Raw genomic sequence first — 19,099 nt, forward strand, 5'->3', positions numbered from 1 at the left:
TGAACAGTGATCAAGCAGCTTTACAACTGCTGGTTGATGGTTCTGGGAGGTGCTAGATGGGACAGGAAGGAATCCCCCGAATCTAACCTACACGTGTGCGGTAAGGATGACACCAAAATTGTAATATATAACATAGAAAAATGTACTAAGAGGAGAGGATATACAGAATGGAACTCTTGTACAATTTTATTTTCAAGAAAACCATATGATACAAATTACTTAAGCCATTCCGAGGATAGATTTTCTAATCTTATTTGGGTCAAACTGTCTTGAATCGTAAAATCTAATCGTTTTTCTTCTGGGATAGATCTAGTTCTTCTATCCACGCTCTACAAATTTATTGTTTAGGCCGTTGGCGTATGAGCCCAATCTAGTTTTGGGACCAATCCAATTTCAGTCCTTACAATGTCTATTGTTAATTAGAAAATTTTTGTATATTTATTAATGGACCAATCCAATTTCAGTCCTTACAATGTCTATTGTTAATTAGACAATTTTTGTATATTTATTAATGTTTAACAATATGACAATTATCTTCAAAAAAAAAAACAATATGACAATTAATCAAAGTTGATAATTTTGTATTCGATCAATAGATTTATGAATTATAATTATTGTATCAACACTATAACTCGGCCCCCAAGCGAACATTCCTAGTTATGCACCTGTTCCTAAGCATAAGAAATTAGATTAAGAAATGGAGTTTTTTCTTTACCATGCATTATTAATTTTCTTCTCAGAAACCATATAAATACACAAACGAGCATCAGCATCAAAGAATGCTATGCTATACTATTATACCATTTCAAAAAGTCACTTTATTACTTATACCATCCCATTTTACAATACCTCCTACATCCTAAAACTCTATTTTTATTAAAATATTATTTTTTAATCTTTTTTTACTATTTTTTTCTAATCGTAACTTCTGTTTTCCTACGCTTTTCCAAATCCATCACCACGCACACACACACGCACAAACCCACAAACACAACCATCAAACCTTAAATAGAGCAACAAACACACATAATCCAAATATCCGCCAGCGATTCGATTAACTGATTCCGGCGACATGTACAAAGGAGTTTCTCTAAAATCCCACCGGAACAAAAATCTCAATTAAAAAAAAAAAAAAAAAAAAAACCAGCGTCACAACAGAACCCGATCTCCAATCTCCGATCTTCGTGACCCACGCCATGACCACTTTAACCATACCCACAACCCACTTCAGCTCACTTCGATCTCCGATTCCGCGACCCATGCCATGACCCACGCCGTGACCCACTTCAGCCCACTCCGATCTCCGTGACCCACAACTCACCTCAGCCATACCCACCACTTCCTTTAAGCACCGGTCACAGCCAAAAAAAAAAAAAAAAAAGCAGATGAGAAAGAGATGGATGATGTTTGGGTTTGAAACCCACTACTTCCTTTAAGCACCGGTCACAGCCCAAAAAAAAAAGTAGATGAGAAAGAGATGGATGATATTTGGGTTTGAAAGAGGAAAGAGCAGAGAGAATGAAGAGAGCGGAGAGAGCAGATGATGTTTGGGTTTGGAAGAGGAAAGTGCAGAGAGAATGAAGAGAGCGGAGAGAGCAGATGAGAAAGAGAGAGTGAAAAGAGAGAAATGCCGGTTGATTAAAATATATATTTTTTTTTTTACAATTGTGCTACAGTACAATTCTAAAGATAGAATTGTACTGTAGCACTATTGTAAAATTTTTTACAATAGTTGTGTTTAGCATCCTTTGATGCAGTGTATTTTGAGCCATAAAATGCTAAAAAGGGCTTAAATATAGCATTAGCATTTTTCAATGCTAATGCTCAAAGACAACAAACACAAATAAAAGATCATTTAAGAAAAAATGCTAATGCTCAAAGACAACAAACACAAATAAAAGATCATTTAAGAAGCACGTGCAGCACCTGATATTGAACAATCACAACAACAATCAATGGGCCTATGCTGTGAAACACTTTCTGAAGAGCATCGTCTATGGAGACATGTCAATGGAGACGTTCCTAAGCCAAAGAAATTAATATAGTTTGTCTTTACCAAGCATTATGATGACTGAGACACCGACAACCATAAGATGCTCCCTCTTTGGATGTAGTTATGTTATTCACGACTGTATATGGGACTGATAAGTCCCACAGTCGTGATAAGTCCCACAGTCATCATAATGCTCGGTAAAGACAAACTTCATTAATTTCTATATATATATATATATATATATATAAAGAGAGAATTCTTTGTTTAATTACCTCTCTTAATCTAGGTTATGGACACAACATTTTCATAAAAATTTTACAATAAAATTTATATGGCAAGTTGTTAATTGTAGATAAAAAAATGATAATCTCACTAGTAGGTCCAGATAAGAACTAATAATAACTTACTGTCTATATTTTATTATGACATTGTTATTAAAATATTGTGTCAATAAAACTATTTTTTTTCTAAAGAAAAATAGCACACTAATTTAAAAAGTTTAAAAATAAAATTAAATATCACAATATTTTCACAATACTTTTTTTTAGTTGTAGTCAATCTTAGTATAATAATTTTTTTTTTTTTTTTTGACATACAAAAGACAACTCAACTGTCAACTGTTTTTGAAAATTTTGTCAAAACATATTGTATTTTAACACGACTGTAATTTTTATTTAGTAATTTTCCTTACATGGTGGACATGTATCCCACTCAAACTACCTTTTATTTTTAATTAAAATTTTTTTTCACTTTTTTCTCATCCACTTGTTTTTTCCCCTATTTCTGTATGTGGAACAGGTGCATGGCTAGGAATGTTCGCTTGGAGGGCCGAGTTACAATTATAATTCATAAATCTATTGAATACTAAATTATCAACTTTGATTAATTGTCATATTGTTAAACATTAATAAATATACAAAAACTATCTAATTGACAATAGACATATTACTTATATAATAATATACAAAAATTGCATCAAAATTATGTCAGAAGATAATCATTCATAGAATAAATTTCATCAATTTTTACTCAATTATATTGATGTGTTATTCACACTTAAGAAAAAATAAACCACTATTATTTACTATTAATCTATGGGGGAAGATCCACCTGCAATCAGTTTGTCTGCTTTAGGACCGAAGGAGGCTTTATTCTTTGCAAACGACATGAGCAGTTTTTGGGTAGTGGTACACTCTTGCCTTCAGCCAAGGCTTATAAGGCATGAGTAGGGTGCATCTTTCTTCGATGTGGGGAGCAGGTCTCAAAAACTGCTCACGTCGCTTGCAAAGAACAAAGTCGTGAGGGTCCTTCAGCCCCTAAGTGAACAAACTGACTACGGGTGGATCTTCCCCCACAAAAAGGCACTTTTGAGGGCAGTGCCCATCAAAGGTATTGTCCGCTTTGGGTGGCAGTTTTCGAGACTTGCTCTGACCGCACGGTTTTGTTACCCCGAAGGGCACGCCATGTGTTGTAGTGGTACACTCTTACCTTCAACCAAGCCTTATAAAGCATGAGTGGGGTGCATCCTTCTTTGATGTGGGAGCAAATCTCAAAAACTGCTCACGTCGCTTACAAAGAACAAAGCTGTGCAGGTCCTTCGATCCCAAAACAGACAAACTAACTGCAGGTGGATCTTCCCCCACATAACCCATCATTATTCATATTATTAAAATCAGGGGCGGTGCCACCTTAAGGTAAAGGTGGTCCCAAGACCACCTTGACGTGAAATTTTATATATACATATATATATATAATATAATTTAAAAATCTTTATTTGTCTACCCGTCAAAAAAATATTTGGGAACACCCTCAGTTTTTTTTATGCCAATAAAATTAAATTTTGCTCTATAATTTGTTCTACATTCAATGGATGAATGACTGTTTAGTTGTATACATCGAAAAAGATGTAGCTTGTAACATTGATAATGAGACTATCATGCAACAATTTCAAAATATGAAAATTCGTAAAAGGCAGTTATAAATTTTATGTATTTGCGCGTTTTTTTTTATTGTTGTTGTTATCAATATATGAATTTATCTTTTTATTAGATTGTATAATTTATACTTCTTAAGAAACACCCTAAGAAAAATTTCTGAAGCCGCCACTTATTAAAATTTTCCTATATTTTATTTTTTTTAAATGAATTATTGGGCACCTAATTTCAAATCCCAAAAAAAAAATGATGATATACTAACTCAGAAGAAAGATGTAATATAATAATATACTATCATATAGCTATAAAAATAAATAAATAAATGAACAACACAACTTTAATAAACAAAGCATATTCTTAAAAATCTAAACACCCATACAAACTTTGATGGTTTTGTTTGAGTGAGTTGAGAATCTTGAGATGAGATGAGTTGATAAGAAATAAACAATGGGTTGGCAGCACTATAGAGGAAAACAAGCAAAAACACCTGCAGGCTATAGTTTTCTTGACAATAGAATGAAGGGGGAAAAGTAAAGTTATGTTTTGAAATGGTTAATGGGCTTATGTCGTTGCTATTTGGAAGGAGAAAGTAGTTACTGATTTTAATTACAAGTGTTTGGACAACTGAATGGGCCAAGTATTATTTTATTTGAGGACAGGCTTCTTTTAAGCTGTTGGACTGGTACAACTTTGAAGAACAAACGAGGGGCGGTTATATTTTTTGGAATTGCCCATATCATTTGCTATGTATACTATAGAAGAAATTTTGAATTTTGCTATGTGGCTCCAACCCTGCTTAGAGCTCTCCATTGACATGTCTCCATGGACAACGCTCTTTCATAAAGTGTTTCATACTATAGGCCCATTGATTGTTGTTGTGTTTGTCAAGAATTAAGGAAACTTGGAAATCGACAACAAATTTGAATTCAAAGTGAAATCAATCGGGGAATGAGACAATTTTTTTGAAAAATCAGCATGAGAAGGAGAAATTAGACCACATCACCCATCCTATTTAAAATTGTTAAATTTGTTTAATAAGTAAAGTCAGACCACTTAATTATGCTCTATAGACGGTCGATCGTTTGTAATGCATTTAACTAAGATATTTAAGGGCCCATCAACAGGTAAAGGTGTACGAAATGGGCACTTCGCATGTTTGTAAGGCCTGTAACTAAGATTGTATGTAATATCTCTCTTTATTTAATATAGACAAGTGCAAAATTAGACTCTAATTTATAATCTAATTGAATTTGAATTCCTCGATTTTTACCTTCAATAATTTAAAGTGTGATAATTAGCAAAGAGTTTTAATATTTAAACCAAACTAATTCTATTATAGAACCGGATCAAAAATTCTTTTTGGCTGAATAATATTTCATTAGACAAATAGCAAGCATAACAGTAGCAAACAAAAATCACAACTTAGGGCGTAGTTAGGAACCCTTTATTTTTTTAGCCAATTTGTTGAAAATCAGACTTTCTTGAAATTACTAAATCCCCTTACATAGCTTATAGATATTGTAACCATATTCTAAAAAATTGAATGTTTTCGTATGTCAAATGATAGATTTTAGACTTTCTTGAAATTGCTAAGCCAATACATAGCTTAGATGATATTGGGTAATATGGATGTTCTCTTATGTCAAGCTCATATAATGTGACAATTGAAGCTTCAAATGAAAGTTTTGATGGTGATTAAACATCAAAATCTTTTCTTTTTTTTATAGCATTTTTATAAATAACGGTAAATTTTTTTTACAAAATTCCCTGTAAATAGGTTTAAAAAAAATAAAAAGTAAAAACAAAGAGACTTGAACACGGGACAAAAGAAATGAATTCATGAACATGGCATATCAATTTAAGATGAGGCATATCAGTTTAAGATGACAATAGTTAGGTTGACGGGTGTGTTGAGATGGGAGTTTAGGAAGAAAAAACATATGGGGGCAATGTAACATTTGAAGGGACTCATGAGATTGACAACATATATTTTTTTGGATGATGTTAAGATTAATTGGGTTGTAGGGGGCAGTAACGTTTACTTCTTTTAACAGGCCCATATTTTTTCCAGCACAGCTGTAGAAGAAAACCAAATACAAGCCCACAAACGTAACGCGCAAGGCAGCAAAAACACGGACAAATCGGATTGCGCCCGATACAGAATCATTGGGATTGCTCATTCGCAGAGTTTGATTACAGATTTCACAACATCAAACAGACTATCAAATTAGGGTTCAATCAGAGGCTCACAACCAAAAAAATAACAGCACGATAAATGAAAAACGAATAAAATAGTAAAATCGTTGAATTCAAAAGAGATTAATGAAGAATTAAACCTTGTTCTTAACCAAGCAAATATAAAAGCTTTAAAGGCAATTGCCTCAATATCCTAGCCTTTTTTTTTATCTCCTATACAAAATCAAAAGCAAATACTACGAATAACCAATCTAAAATTAACGAAGCCCGAAACGCTTAAGCACGTTCGCCACGGATCCTCCTTGCGAGCTGGATATCCTTAGGCATAATGGTGACCCTCTTGGCATGGATAGCGCACAGGTTGGTGTCCTCGAAGAGACCCACAAGGTAAGCCTCCGCGGCCTCTTGAAGAGCGAGAACAGCATGGCTCTGGAACCTCAAATCCGTCTGGAAAACAATAGAGAATTTCATATAAGAACAACAATTCGCACAAAGAGAACAAGAAAAAACATGTAAGATCAATTTTCTCGGCAGCCAAACAGAGGTGAGGGATATAAGCAAACCTTGAAGTCTTGTGCGATTTCACGAACAAGACGCTGGAAGGGCAACTTGCGGATCAAAAGCTCGGTACTCTTCTGGTACTTACGAATTTCACTGTTTAAAATCCAGAAGAAAATTAGGGTTTCGAAAAAAAAATAAGCAACCTAATTACAAAAGTTCGAATTTTTCGAAAAATTAATTACCGGAGAGCAACAGTTCCGGGACGATAACGATGGGGCTTCTTCACTCCACCAGTTGTGGGTGCAGATTTCCTTGCAGCCTTCACGAAATTAACCAAAATAAAGTCAAATTCAGAACCCTAATTTCATGTTTATATAATTCTCGGAATTAAATTCAAAGAACAATTCCAAAACCCTAAGTAACGTTTGTTTCCAAAGAAAGTCCACTAAAAGAGAGAAATTAAGTAATTTTACTTTCCTAGAGAGAAAATCGAAAGAATTATTTTATATTGAAAGAAAGAAACGGACTAAGAAGAAAACCCTAAGTCACGTTTGTACGATTCTCGGAATTAAATTCAAGAACAATCCAAAAACCCTAAGTCATGTTTGTTTCCAAAGAAAGTTCACTAGAAGAGAGAGATATTAAGCAATTTTATTTTCCTAGAGAGACAAATCTAAAGAATTATTTTCTATTCAAAGAAAGAATCTAACTAAGAAGAAAGCTTTAAAAGAAACACACCTTAGTGGCAAGCTGCTTCCTTGGAGCCTTTCCTCCGGTGGACTTGCGAGCAGTCTGCTTGGTACGAGCCATCTCTCTTCAGATCGGAATCAGAGAACCAAAAGCGAAGAAAAAGAAGTTAGGGTTTTGATTTTTCTGAGAGAATCTGAGATTTGAATGTGAATGTGGGATTTGGTGAAAGTACAGGGGTCTTATATATAGGAGAGGAGAGCGGCGTGGACTTCAAGTCCGCAACGGCATTTAGGAGAAGGATTTGTATTTTTGAAAAGGCGTTGATCCGTGTGAAGCCCTCTGATTGGTGGCTTTTTTGTGAGGGAATTGTATGTTATTGGTTGCTATGTGTGAGACGAGGATTGTCAGCGTGGACGAGTTGTGTTTCTTTTGTGAGATAAAATGTTGGCTGAGTCGTGCTTGTGGTGACTCACCCCGAGTCAATCTTAAATCAACGGTGTATATTAAAGCACGCGGTCTTCGCTGATACGGTCTATGTACGTGGGCGGTTTCAGTTTTTTTTTTTCCTTTAAATTTAATTATTTCCGAAAATAATAATTTGCACAAGATTAACATGCTACACGCCTCCCGCCGACACATTTTTTTTTTTTCCTGTAAATTTAATTATTGCCCAAAAAAATAATTTGTACAAGATTAACATGCTACACGCCTCACGCCGACACATATGTTATAATGAAACCGATTTCTTATCAAAGAAATAAAAAATAAAACTGATTTATTTTTTAAAAGATCAGACCTTAGTAATCAAAAAAAAAAAAATTGTATTTATTTATTTAATAGAAAACAGGTCAAATTTATGCCCAAGCTAAGGCTAAAAGTATTACTCTATTAAGAGCCTCTCAAATGGTCTATGCAAAAGTAAGATATTCTCTATAATAGAGAATGAGACCAAAAAAAGCCTCTCCAATGGATTTTCTATACCCAAAAATTTTTTTTGCTCATCAACAGTAGCTCATCAAATTTGATGGGCTACTATTCATTCTTCAAATTTTTTTTCTATTATAATAATAAGATGTTGAATAAAAAAATGTTGAAAGATATGTAGTTATTAAAGAAATAATAAATAATGAATGAATAAATAATATTTAAATGAGATAGAAAATTTGTTTTAAAGTATATTTGAAAAAATTGATAGATATAGCTAAAAGTTACTATTCATTCTCCAAATAGTACAAAATTTTGATGAATTTGTTGGAGATGCTCTAAACGAGTTTTTTCTCAAAAAAAAAAAAAAAAAAAAACCAAAATATTAAACGAATAAAAACACCTATTATGTTGGTATATAAGAGATATAATTTTAAAAATGAAATCCATTACTTATATTATTTGTATGGGGTAAAAATCTGAAGTTCAATGGAAGATTGAGCTCGAATCAAGGTTTATTACAACCAATTTGTAGAAATAAGTTTGCAAACCAACACTTAGACTCATAAATGATAAACCATGTCAAAAAGAGAAAGTAAAAGCTGAAAGATGGAGTTTAAACAGGTTGATTAAGGGTAAAGAGACAGATTTATCTTTCCTCAAAATGGTCGAAGAGCCCTTTTATACTTGGAATACAAAGATAAGTGCTTCTCCTTTCTAGTATTAAGGGTTAATCCATGTTCACTAGGAATCTCCTCCTTTTTATAGTGGTACTACTCCAATCCTAACCCTCCACATAAAGGGTCGTTGATCCCCCACCAAGATACTTGTCTCATCCTCTCTTTTAAGGCCATGATGAGTAGATTACAAGTTGTGTTGGCATTGTTCAGGTGTCATTTAGCCATTAATACAACTAGTATGGTTGGTGCAATGCATTCAATGGGGAGATGATGGATGCTTCTTTGGAAAGCTTCCTTTCCCCTTATCCACACTTGTCACTATTGCCTCCCTCAGCTCCCACATTCTGGCCTTGTGTGGTCTTCATCTTGCCCTCCTCGTGCAGTCCTTATCTAAAGGTCTTCCTTGGGCTATCCAGCTCTTTGGTAACAAAAACTCTTCTTTTAGGTCATTTTAACCCCCTTTGGATCAATTTGATTATTGGTTGGGTTTTCATACTCCTCAAGCTTGGCCCAACAATAATAGTATTCTTAGCTCCCCACATTATTAGTAAGTTATAATTAATAATTTCATATATTAGCTTATTTATAAAATATAGAGCGCGATATAAGGTATATATAATTATAATTTTATATACTAATACATATAAACACATGATATTATATAGTTAAACATACCAACAAATTTGTGTAAGATAGGTAATACTATAATACCATGTGTACATCCAATACCTTAATAAGGCTATTATAGTAGGACTATCGTAGTGGGCACAATACATTCATTAAAGCACCACTACTCAAACCCTTTAGCTCTTGCCAATCATCATATGAAGCGATATAATGCCTTCTATCACCAAATCACACCCATGCGGTAGTAGATAGGTACTTAGCTCGTAGAAGTTTGATCAATCTTTTTATTAATTTAAGAAATAATTTGCTACTTTTATGTTGCTCATATATTTGTTCTATCTATTGGGTGTACATTTAGAGATGAATAAAATTGCTTTTTACCCTTATTTTAATGTGAAGGATACAATAGAATCTTCTTTTTTTTTTTTTTGGATTTTGTTTGATGTTCTAGTTTTAGGGGCTCTTAACAGTTATATTTTTGCTAAACTACCCCTTAATCTATGAATCACCACATATAAAAATCCAAAAGAAAAAACTTAGGGTTTAGGTATCCACACAAACACATCTAATAGCAGTGTTAACAATTCCATTGTAATAAGTAAACGGAAGGGAAATGGGAGGTGAGGTTCATTTCACAATTAGTAATATACTTTGTGTCCTTAAAAAAAAGAATGGGGTTCCGTACTTTGGGTAGACTATTTAATTCCATGCTTACAAGACATTTTGAAAACCCCATAGATAGATAGTGCAGTGGATGAAGCTTCGAATCTTCAAGTTTATAGCATATCCAATCCATTGAACCCATCGCTGGGTATCCCTAAACAAACAATTTGTTGTCCTTAATTTGTGTTTTTGGGCGATCAATTTAAACCAAAATGGAGAGATCATTTGGAAAATAGTAAACACATGGTGTAAAATACTTTTTTACCATCAAGATTTGGGGTACTACCAAATATTACCATGTATTTTCAAAAAATATATATTTTGTCCCTTAAGTACATACGACACTTGACGTCATTTAAAAGTTTATTACACCTCAAAGTTCCCTACTTCCTTCCAACAACTTGTCTTAAACTCACAAGTTAATTGAAATTGTTCTTAAAGAGCAAATTAGATATTTTTAAAAAGTTTTGGGAGTGCATGATATTAGTCCAAAGTCCAAACCGTTAAGGGGTTTTTTTTTTTTTTTTTACCTAATTTGACACAAAACGTCATATTCCAATTAAAAAAAAAAGTTTGACTCAAAATATATTTGGACTTATTTTGCTTCAACCTATTATATGGTAATTGGAGAGATTATTTGTACGTAATTTTAATCACAAGACTGACTCGTTTAAGTAATACAGATGAATAATTTTATAATTTACCAAGTAATGAAATGATGAGTTGAAAAAGATAGTTTCAAACATGTTTGAAGCCAAATTTTATCCAATAATTCATAAGAAAGAAATTAAGATGCTATTTTTAAATTTTTAATATTTTGTTTTAAAATGTTTTCATGCATAAATTAGTTTTTAAAAAAGCATTATTTATACCCGTGTTTTATAAACTTGAAATATGGGTTGAGCATAGGGATGGCAATTTCGGCCCGACCCGTGGATACCCGGTCCGGCCCGACCCTAATGGGTCGGGTTTTACCCGGTCCGATTAAGGATAGGGTCGGGTATGGATTTTTTAAAAAAAAAACCCGAAACCGACCCAAAACCCGCCCCGTTTAAAACCCGGTATCCTAAATTACTAAAATGCCCATTATATATATATACTTATAATTCTAACCTAAATCTAAAATCCCCAAATCTGAAAATCCCTCACACAGCTCTCCGCCTCTCCCTCACTCCCTCACGCAGCACGCAGCTCTCCCTCAGGTCTCCGACTCTCCCTTAGCTCTCCCTCACTCCCTCACGCAGCACGCAGCTTTCCCTCACTCCCTCACTCCGACTGGCTCAGTGGCTCTCTTTTACTCCGTCGCCCATCTCCAGTCACCGGCTCTCCCAGTCTCCCTCACTCCGCAACTCATCTCCAGGTTTGTGTCACCGGTTCTTTTTTTTTTTTTTTTTGGTTGTTGTAATGTGGCTGACCGTCGACCCACAGGTCCGGCTCTCCCTCACTCGGCAGCTCATCTCCAGTCACCGGCTCTCCCTCACTCCGCAGCTCATCTCCAGGTTTGTGTCACCGGTTCTTTTTTTTTTTTTTTTTTTTGTTGTAATGTTGTTGAGCTTCATTGTTTTTGTATTTTTAATTTTAAGTTTATGGGAGTTCAAAATAAATAATAATATGAATTGTGGCCTGATGTATAATGTCTCGTCATTATTGGAGTAGAAAATAAAATCATAGAAGCATAGACAGTTTTTCTGAAAGCCTAATTTGTTAATTTGATGTCCTTTATTTGATTTCATCATTGCATGCTTTGCCAATTTTTCATAATGGTATCCAATCTTGGAATTGAACATCTTTCATTTTGAAGTAATTATAACAAGAAAAGAAGGAAATGCTGAACAGATTGAAAGGTGGTCTTAGCTTCATTGGTATATAATAAGTAATAATGGTGTGAACCTGGGTTTGAACCCCCTGGGGCTCAAATTACCTATTGCTGCATGCAAAAAAAAAAGTCAGAACCAAACAGGGCATGATAGATATTAAAGTCAATACTATTCTAATATGCACATAATGTTGAACTGATATTGTTTGTTATAAAACAGAGTAGAGATATGCATACTTTGAAATTCAAACTCCTTGATGTCCTTCTCACAGCATTCCATTATTAGATGCTTGGATACATAAAAATGTCATATAGTGAACGTTAATTAAAACTTGGTCACATTGAAATTTGAACAGCCAAATTCATGGTGTGGATCAAAGGTATTGGTTGGATGGGCTGCCTAGGGAGTTTGAAATTTTAGCCACATGTTAATCTCAGCCATTTAGTTTATTCCTTCTTCTGCCCTGCTACGTTGCTTCATGCTAAAATGGGTATCATTGATACCATCCTTTCGCTAGTGAATTGTTGTTGCTGCTTTGAGGAGCAAGAAAGTGTTTCAAAGGGTCAATGCCACAGGGTTTTGTGACTTTGTTTCATGTGATAACTTTGATGTTTTCTTCATTTCTGCATAGTTTGTTTAATGGAAGAAATTGTTTGTTTTTTGTGTTTGTTGGGAATGCAGATCCTAAAACGGAGATGGAAGACACAAACACAGACACAAACAAATCTGGTTCTTCCTCGCCAAGTGGTTCTCCCTTGAGAACCGAACGTTGTCCCTTGCCGACTTTGCGGTCTCCTTCGCCATTTTCACGGTCACCCTCACCATTGTCACCTGGCAGTTCACCCTCAGGATCACCATTAAACGAGTAAGTGTTTGAATTTGTAGTTAATCAATGAGTATGTGTAATAATAAATTTGTGATAATTTGTTTTGATTCTAACTCCCAAACTTTTGAACCAATTAGGAATCCGAAATCTCCGACGGTGGACTTAGTAGGAGAAGACTTAGAGGTAGAGGAACAAGAAGGGACAGAGGGAGAGCAAGAGCCTACAAATGAGGACTTGGATACAAGTAGAAAAAGAAAGACTACCTCAGATGTTTGGTCTCACTTTACAAGGAAGAAAGTTGACGGAAAAGTTAAAACCCAATGCCATCATTGTAACAAACTTTACTTGGGTGAGTCTAGTCAAGGTACAACTCATTTACGTAATCATTAAGCAAGATGTCCACGGATGAAATTTAAAGATATAAGGGATATAAGACACAAGTTTTGATCAAACAACAAAATAAGGTAGATGGAACCATGAGCTTAAGTATTTATCAATTTGATCAAGTTAGATGAGGAATAAGCTTGCCCGTATGGTCATCCTACATGAATATCCTCTTTCAATGGTTGACCATATTGGGTTTAAAGAATTTGTGGCCGATCTTCAACCTATGTTTAAGCTTGTCACAAGAAATACTTTGAAGAGTGACATTCTTAAGATCTATGATAATGAGAGGGAGAAAGCTTTGAAGATGACGGACAAGAATGGAAGTAAGATGGTCATTACAACCGATATGTGGACTTCAAGTAACAAAAAGAGAGGGTTTATGGTCATTACCGCTCATTTCATTGATCATACTTGGATGTTGCAAAGCCGGGTTCTAAGGTAATTTTTTTTATCTATAAATTGAATGTTAAAGACTTTACATTTAGAATGATTTTTGAATTATGTTATAATTATTCATATTATTTTTCTAGGTTTATTTATGTTCCTTCTCCACACACAAAAGAAGTTCTTGCTGAAGTCCTTGTTGATTGTTTTTTAGAGTGGAACATTGATAGGAAGTTGTCTACAATTACTGTTGATAATTGTAGTACTAATGATGCCATGATTAGAATTCTTTTGAATAAGCTTGATACTAGTTCTCTTATGTTGGGTGGGTCTATGTTGCATATGAGGTATGCTGCACATATTTTGAATTTGATTGTTCAAGATGGGTTGTCTCTTATTGGTGATGGTATTGAGAGGATTCGTGATAGTGTGATTTATTGGACTGGATCACCAAAAAGAAGACAAAAATTTGAAGAAAATGCACGTCAATTGCGTGTTCAATGCACCAAAGAGTTAGTTTTAGATTGTAAAACTCGTTGGAATTCAACTTACTTAATGCTTTCTACTGCATTGATTTATAAAGATGTTTTCTCACGTTTGGCTAAACGTGAAATATCTTATACTTGTTTACCATATGATTATGATTGGGAGTTAGCCAAAGATATTTGTGGGAGGTTGGAGTTGTTTCATAGTGCGACTGAGTTTTTCTCTGGTCGTAAGTACCCCACAACTAATATGTATTTTAATGTGGTGTGTGAGTTGAAAATTGCATTGAATGAATGGAGTGTGTATTCAAATGAGATGATAAGTACGATGGCAGAAAGTATGCTTGCTAAGTTTAATTCTTATTGGGCTAATGTTAGTGTTGTTATGGCTATTGCTGCTATTTTAGATCCAAGATATAAGATGAAGTTATTAGAATTTTATTATCCTAACATTTATGGTGATAATTCTAATTTGGAGATTGAAAAAATTAAGAATCTTTGTTATGATTTACTTGATGAGTATGGAGATATAAATGAGTCCTCTGTAGATAATGAAGGAAGTTCCCATATTCCTGCTAGTACTTCAAGCCCTGTGGCACAAATGAAATTTAGGTTGAGTGGGGCAATGTCATCTTTTGATGAGTTTGTGAATAATAGTTCAAGTAGTTCAAAGAAACATGGGAGTGCTAGAATGGAATTTGATCATTTCATTGATGAGGGAGTGTTGAAGAGAAGTGAAGATTTTGATATTTTGGGATGGTGGAAAAGTAATGGTTTAAAGTATCCTACTTTACAAAGGATTGCAAGAGATATTTTAGCCATTCCTGTTACAACTGTTGCTTCAGAATCGGCCTTTAGCACTAGTGGGAGACTTTTAAGTCCACACCGTAGTAGACTACATCCCAAGACTATAGAGGCAATGATGTGTGCTCAGAATTGGTTATGGAATGAAATCAACGGTTAGTAATTGTCTAATTTCTATTTATAAAATTAAAATTGTAATTTTATATTTGCTAGTTACAATTTGATATTTCATTCTTTAATTCATTGTTATTGTAGGTTCTTCAACTATGTCCGGAGATTGTACCCTTCAAACAATTCTTGATGATGGGGAGCCTAATGAAGAGGATGGAAGTTGTGTCACAATTATGGATGATTAGACAGTTTGTATTAATTTAGTAGTCTTTTTAATTTCCTAAACTTGTTGGATTAATTTGTTGGTTTGTAATTATTTTAAGCCTTTTTAGCATTTTGTAATTTTTTAGCCTTTTTAATTTGTTGGTTTGTGGAGGATAAGACATTTTGTAATTTCTTACACTTGTAGGATTTGTTTTGTAACTTTTTATTTTTGAATTTCTTGAACTTGTTGGACTTTTGATATTTAGTTCTTGGACTTATTGGATTTATTTTATTGTTATGTTTAGGTGGTGATTTTAGTTATGATTTATTGATTTATAGATGTATTGATGTTTGGTGATTTATTGATTTATAGTTATGATTTATTGGCTGCCCAATAAATGGGCTTGAATTGGTTGTCTTATTGATGTTTGGTGATTTATTGATTTATAGTTATAATTTATTAGCTGCCCAATGAATGGGCTTAAATTGGCTGCCCAATGAATGGGCTTGAATGGGCTACCTAATAATGCCTTGAATGGGTTTGAATTGGATGCCTAATAATGCCTAGAATGGGCTTAAATTGGCTGCCCAATAAATGGGCTTCAATCTGGCCAAAAACAACTCAATGGGTTTTAAAAAAAAAAAAAATTAGTTGGGCTAGATTTGGGCCCAACAGGTTAAACGGGACCCGCGGGGCCCGGCGGGGCGGGTCTGGGCCCCGAAAAAAAAACCCGATTATTATTCGGGTAGGGTTCGGGTTTAGGGTCTTGGCCCGCGGGTTGGGCCTGGATATGCAAAAATCCGGCCCGAACCCGACCCGTTGCCATCCCTAGTTGAGCTTGAGCACACGTTTTTAGTTATAAGTTATAACCTTTTAAAAAACAGAAAACAAAAAACCGCGCCATGATGAATGTTTGGTTGGGTGTATTTCGTTTCCTGTTTTACAAAAAAGCTTGAGAAAATTAAGGGTGTTTTCTAAAAAATTTATTGTGCTTATCGCCCAGCTTGTCTGAAGTGTGCCGCTACCGATCTATCGCGTTCTCTCTCCACCCATCACCGCCGGTAAGCCCTCCTCTCCTCCCATCAACCGATCAAATTGTTGTGTGTTTATAGTTTTTGCTCTATTGGGCATATATTAGATGTGTTTGGCATTTTTTCAATTTGGGTGAGAAAATGATTTCAGATTTGTACGATTACCTTTGTGCTATGGAGTTTTAACTTGTGAATAGTTTCGTTGGGTCTTGTGTGCATTTGGCCTTTTGAGTTTGATGTATTTATATATATACTTTATTCAAATGGTGGGTTTGTGTTCATTTGTGAAAGGTGTTTTAATTTAGTTAAGGTTTGAGTGTTCTGTTCCCATGCTAGACTGTTTATTATTTTGTGCTATTACCTTAGTTTGCAATTCCAATGTAACAATTAGCTGTTTGGTTCCTCTCTCTTATAGGCATTTTCTCAGTTAAAGAATCTCTACTAGGGCGGTATACAATAACAACAACAAAACCTTAGTCTTAAATTTTTAAGGTCAACTATAAATCCTCAACAAATTAGTTAGGTTCTACCACATGTATTCTTTTCCTTTATTCAATTATATTTGAAATAGTTATAGAGTAAAGCATTCTTAAAACTTGCAGTTCAATACCACCGTGCACTTTTTGGTGCGGTGGTCACTCCACAAGTATAAGTGTTTGTGAGGTGTGAGAGGCAAGGACCGGGGTTCAAGTCTCCAGAAGGAAGCTTCGCATACATATACATTTAGATTAGGTTAGAGGAAAAATTATATCTTGTATAAAAAAATATAAAATAAAATAAAAAACTTGCAGTTCATTAAATTCCAGATTTTTTATAACTAGTTCTCATGTTTTAACATTGCCATCAATCCAGACTTTCCGTGCCCCCCAAATAATCTAGTTCAATATGACATTACACACAAATGGGCTCAAGTCTGAAGCACTATTAGGAGTTACTTCTGTGTTTCAAATTTCTTTCTTTACTACAATATTTGAAGCTATTTGGTATGAACTCCGCTTGGCATTGCATGTAGATCCCCAGCACATAGAAAATCTAAATTTCCAAACTGAAAATTACACAGTGAGTCAGTGAGTAACAGCTAAACATGTTCTCCATGTTTTTGTTACTCTAATCATTACTCCTTTGTGCTGGCATTGCACTGGTTTGACTACCTTCATAATTTCTTTTCTTTTTTTAAAAAATCTAATTGCCACTGAAATTCAATGATTTATGCGAATGCACAATGCTCCACAGCTGCAGTTTGGGGGCCTGGGAAGCTGCATCAATGAATTGGGTGATTTTCATCATGTAAGATTTTTAGATGTTAAAATATTGTGAATATGTTCATACATGCACAAACTTGCAAAACTATAATGTATTTATTTGGTGTATGCAGCTTGTATGTGTTTTGAGTGTTGCATGTGATGTGTTTTCATGTAATTTATATGCTGTTTTATTGAATGGAGGATGGTTTGAGCCTGAATTTCGTAGATTAGTTGTGGACTGGTTGATTCATGGGTGGCCATGAATGTGTCTGGTTGGGGTATATGTTAAGTTTTTACTAATGCCTCTTGTTGAATGAATGTCAAAGTATTGAATGACTTAGGCTTAGATACGTGGCTTTTCCTGATTAATGATCAACATGGTCATAGTGTTAGTGAGACTAATATGTTCTAAATATAGATGGCAACTGGATTTTATGAAACAGAAGATGCAAAGATTTGGCCGGCAAAGCTTGAAAAGTTGTTTATAGACATTATGGTGAAGGAAATGCACAAAGGAAATATGCGAAGGGGCATTTTTAAACATATAACTTGGTGCAAAATTTTAGAAGAACTGAATGAATGGGGTAAGCAATCTTTCAAATTGAAACAAGTTAAAGCTACATTTAATAGACTGAGGCAAAAATACTGTGTTTTTTCTCAACTCATACAACAAAATGGGTTTGGTTGGGATGCTGAGACAAATACTGTTATCACAAGTCCTAAAACTTGGGAAAGTTAACTTCAGGTAAGTAATGTAACTTACATTACATAAACCATTTTGTGGTTTGCAAACCCTTATGCTGAGAAATTCCAAGAGAAGGGTTGCGAGCACTTTAAGTTGTTGGGAATTCTCTTCAACAGAATAGCTACCATGGGTGTATTGGCTATTTCTTCTAACGAACCTGTACCAGACACAGATGAGGAGTGTGAGCTTGATGAGGAGTATCTCAATGCAATCTATGTTGATGTGGATCTTGATAGTCCAGATGGCCATGAGAAGATAGTGAGTCAGAAGTGCACCACACGTAGTGGGAAGCGTCCTATGCATTTAGAGACCAGGGGTAGGAAGTGTTCTAGGAAAGCTGATAGCTGTAGTCAATTTACTGATGCAATTAGGGCATTTTCTGAGTATTCTAAGTTAAGATCGGAAGCAAGGGTAGCCATGATGAAGGAAAAGGAAAAACGTAAGCAGCAGGAGGGTAAATCTGCGACCCCATACCATGAATTTTCCCTTCCGAACTGTGTGATTGCGCTTAAGAACCTTGGTGCTATTGACGACAATACCTACAGGTTGGCCATGGATAAATTTGTTTCAGCAGACTGGAGAGAGATATTCATGAGTATGTCTAATGCTAGGAAGAAGGCTTGGTTGGATCGTCTTAAGTAAACTGATGCACAGGACTTCATTTTGAGCAAGATCCTGGATAGATTTTGTAGTCAATGATGTAACATCTTCTGAATCTATCTTCATACGATTTTTAGCTTCATCTTTTTTATTTACTCCTTGCTAAGTTATTTATATTGAATCAGTTTTATATACTTCTTTGAAAAAGCATGCTTATTATTGTGGGTTACATTTGAGAATTATTTACGTTGG

At 34.6% G+C, this 19,099-nt stretch overlaps 2 protein-coding genes across 4 annotated transcripts; one reads left to right on the plus strand and one right to left on the minus strand.

Annotated features, from left to right (window-relative positions):
• Window positions 1-6,201: 6,201 nt before the first annotated feature.
• On the minus strand, window positions 6,202-7,637 carry LOC115974448 (histone H3.3). The gene is made up of 4 exons (XM_031094822.1): window positions 7,363-7,637; window positions 6,867-6,943; window positions 6,687-6,777; window positions 6,202-6,570 (listed from the first exon to the last, which is right to left on the minus strand). Exons 1-4 carry the CDS (start codon window positions 7,432-7,434, stop codon window positions 6,400-6,402), a joined length of 411 nt encoding a protein of 136 aa, XP_030950682.1. The 5' UTR covers window positions 7,435-7,637; the 3' UTR covers window positions 6,202-6,399.
• An 8,481-nt stretch (window positions 7,638-16,118) lies between these two features.
• Window positions 16,119-19,086, plus strand: LOC115974449. 3 transcript variants are annotated; one of them, XM_031094824.1, is made up of 3 exons: window positions 16,119-16,288; window positions 17,492-17,545; window positions 17,921-19,086. In XM_031094824.1, the coding sequence occupies exon 3, from the start codon at window positions 18,374-18,376 to the stop codon at window positions 18,887-18,889; it is 516 nt and encodes a 171-aa protein (XP_030950684.1). In that variant the 5' UTR covers window positions 16,119-16,288; window positions 17,492-17,545; window positions 17,921-18,373; the 3' UTR covers window positions 18,890-19,086. The 3 variants fall into 3 exon arrangements, with proteins under 3 accessions (XP_030950684.1, XP_030950683.1, XP_030950685.1); XM_031094823.1 differs by lacking the exon at window positions 17,492-17,545; XM_031094825.1 differs by lacking the exon at window positions 17,492-17,545 and having other exon boundaries at window positions 17,946-19,086.
• Window positions 19,087-19,099: the final 13 nt, after the last annotated feature.

The sequence above is a fragment of the Quercus lobata genome, chromosome 2, assembly GCF_001633185.2.
Source record: "Quercus lobata isolate SW786 chromosome 2, ValleyOak3.0 Primary Assembly, whole genome shotgun sequence".
Lineage (NCBI taxonomy): Eukaryota > Viridiplantae > Streptophyta > Magnoliopsida > Fagales > Fagaceae > Quercus > Quercus lobata.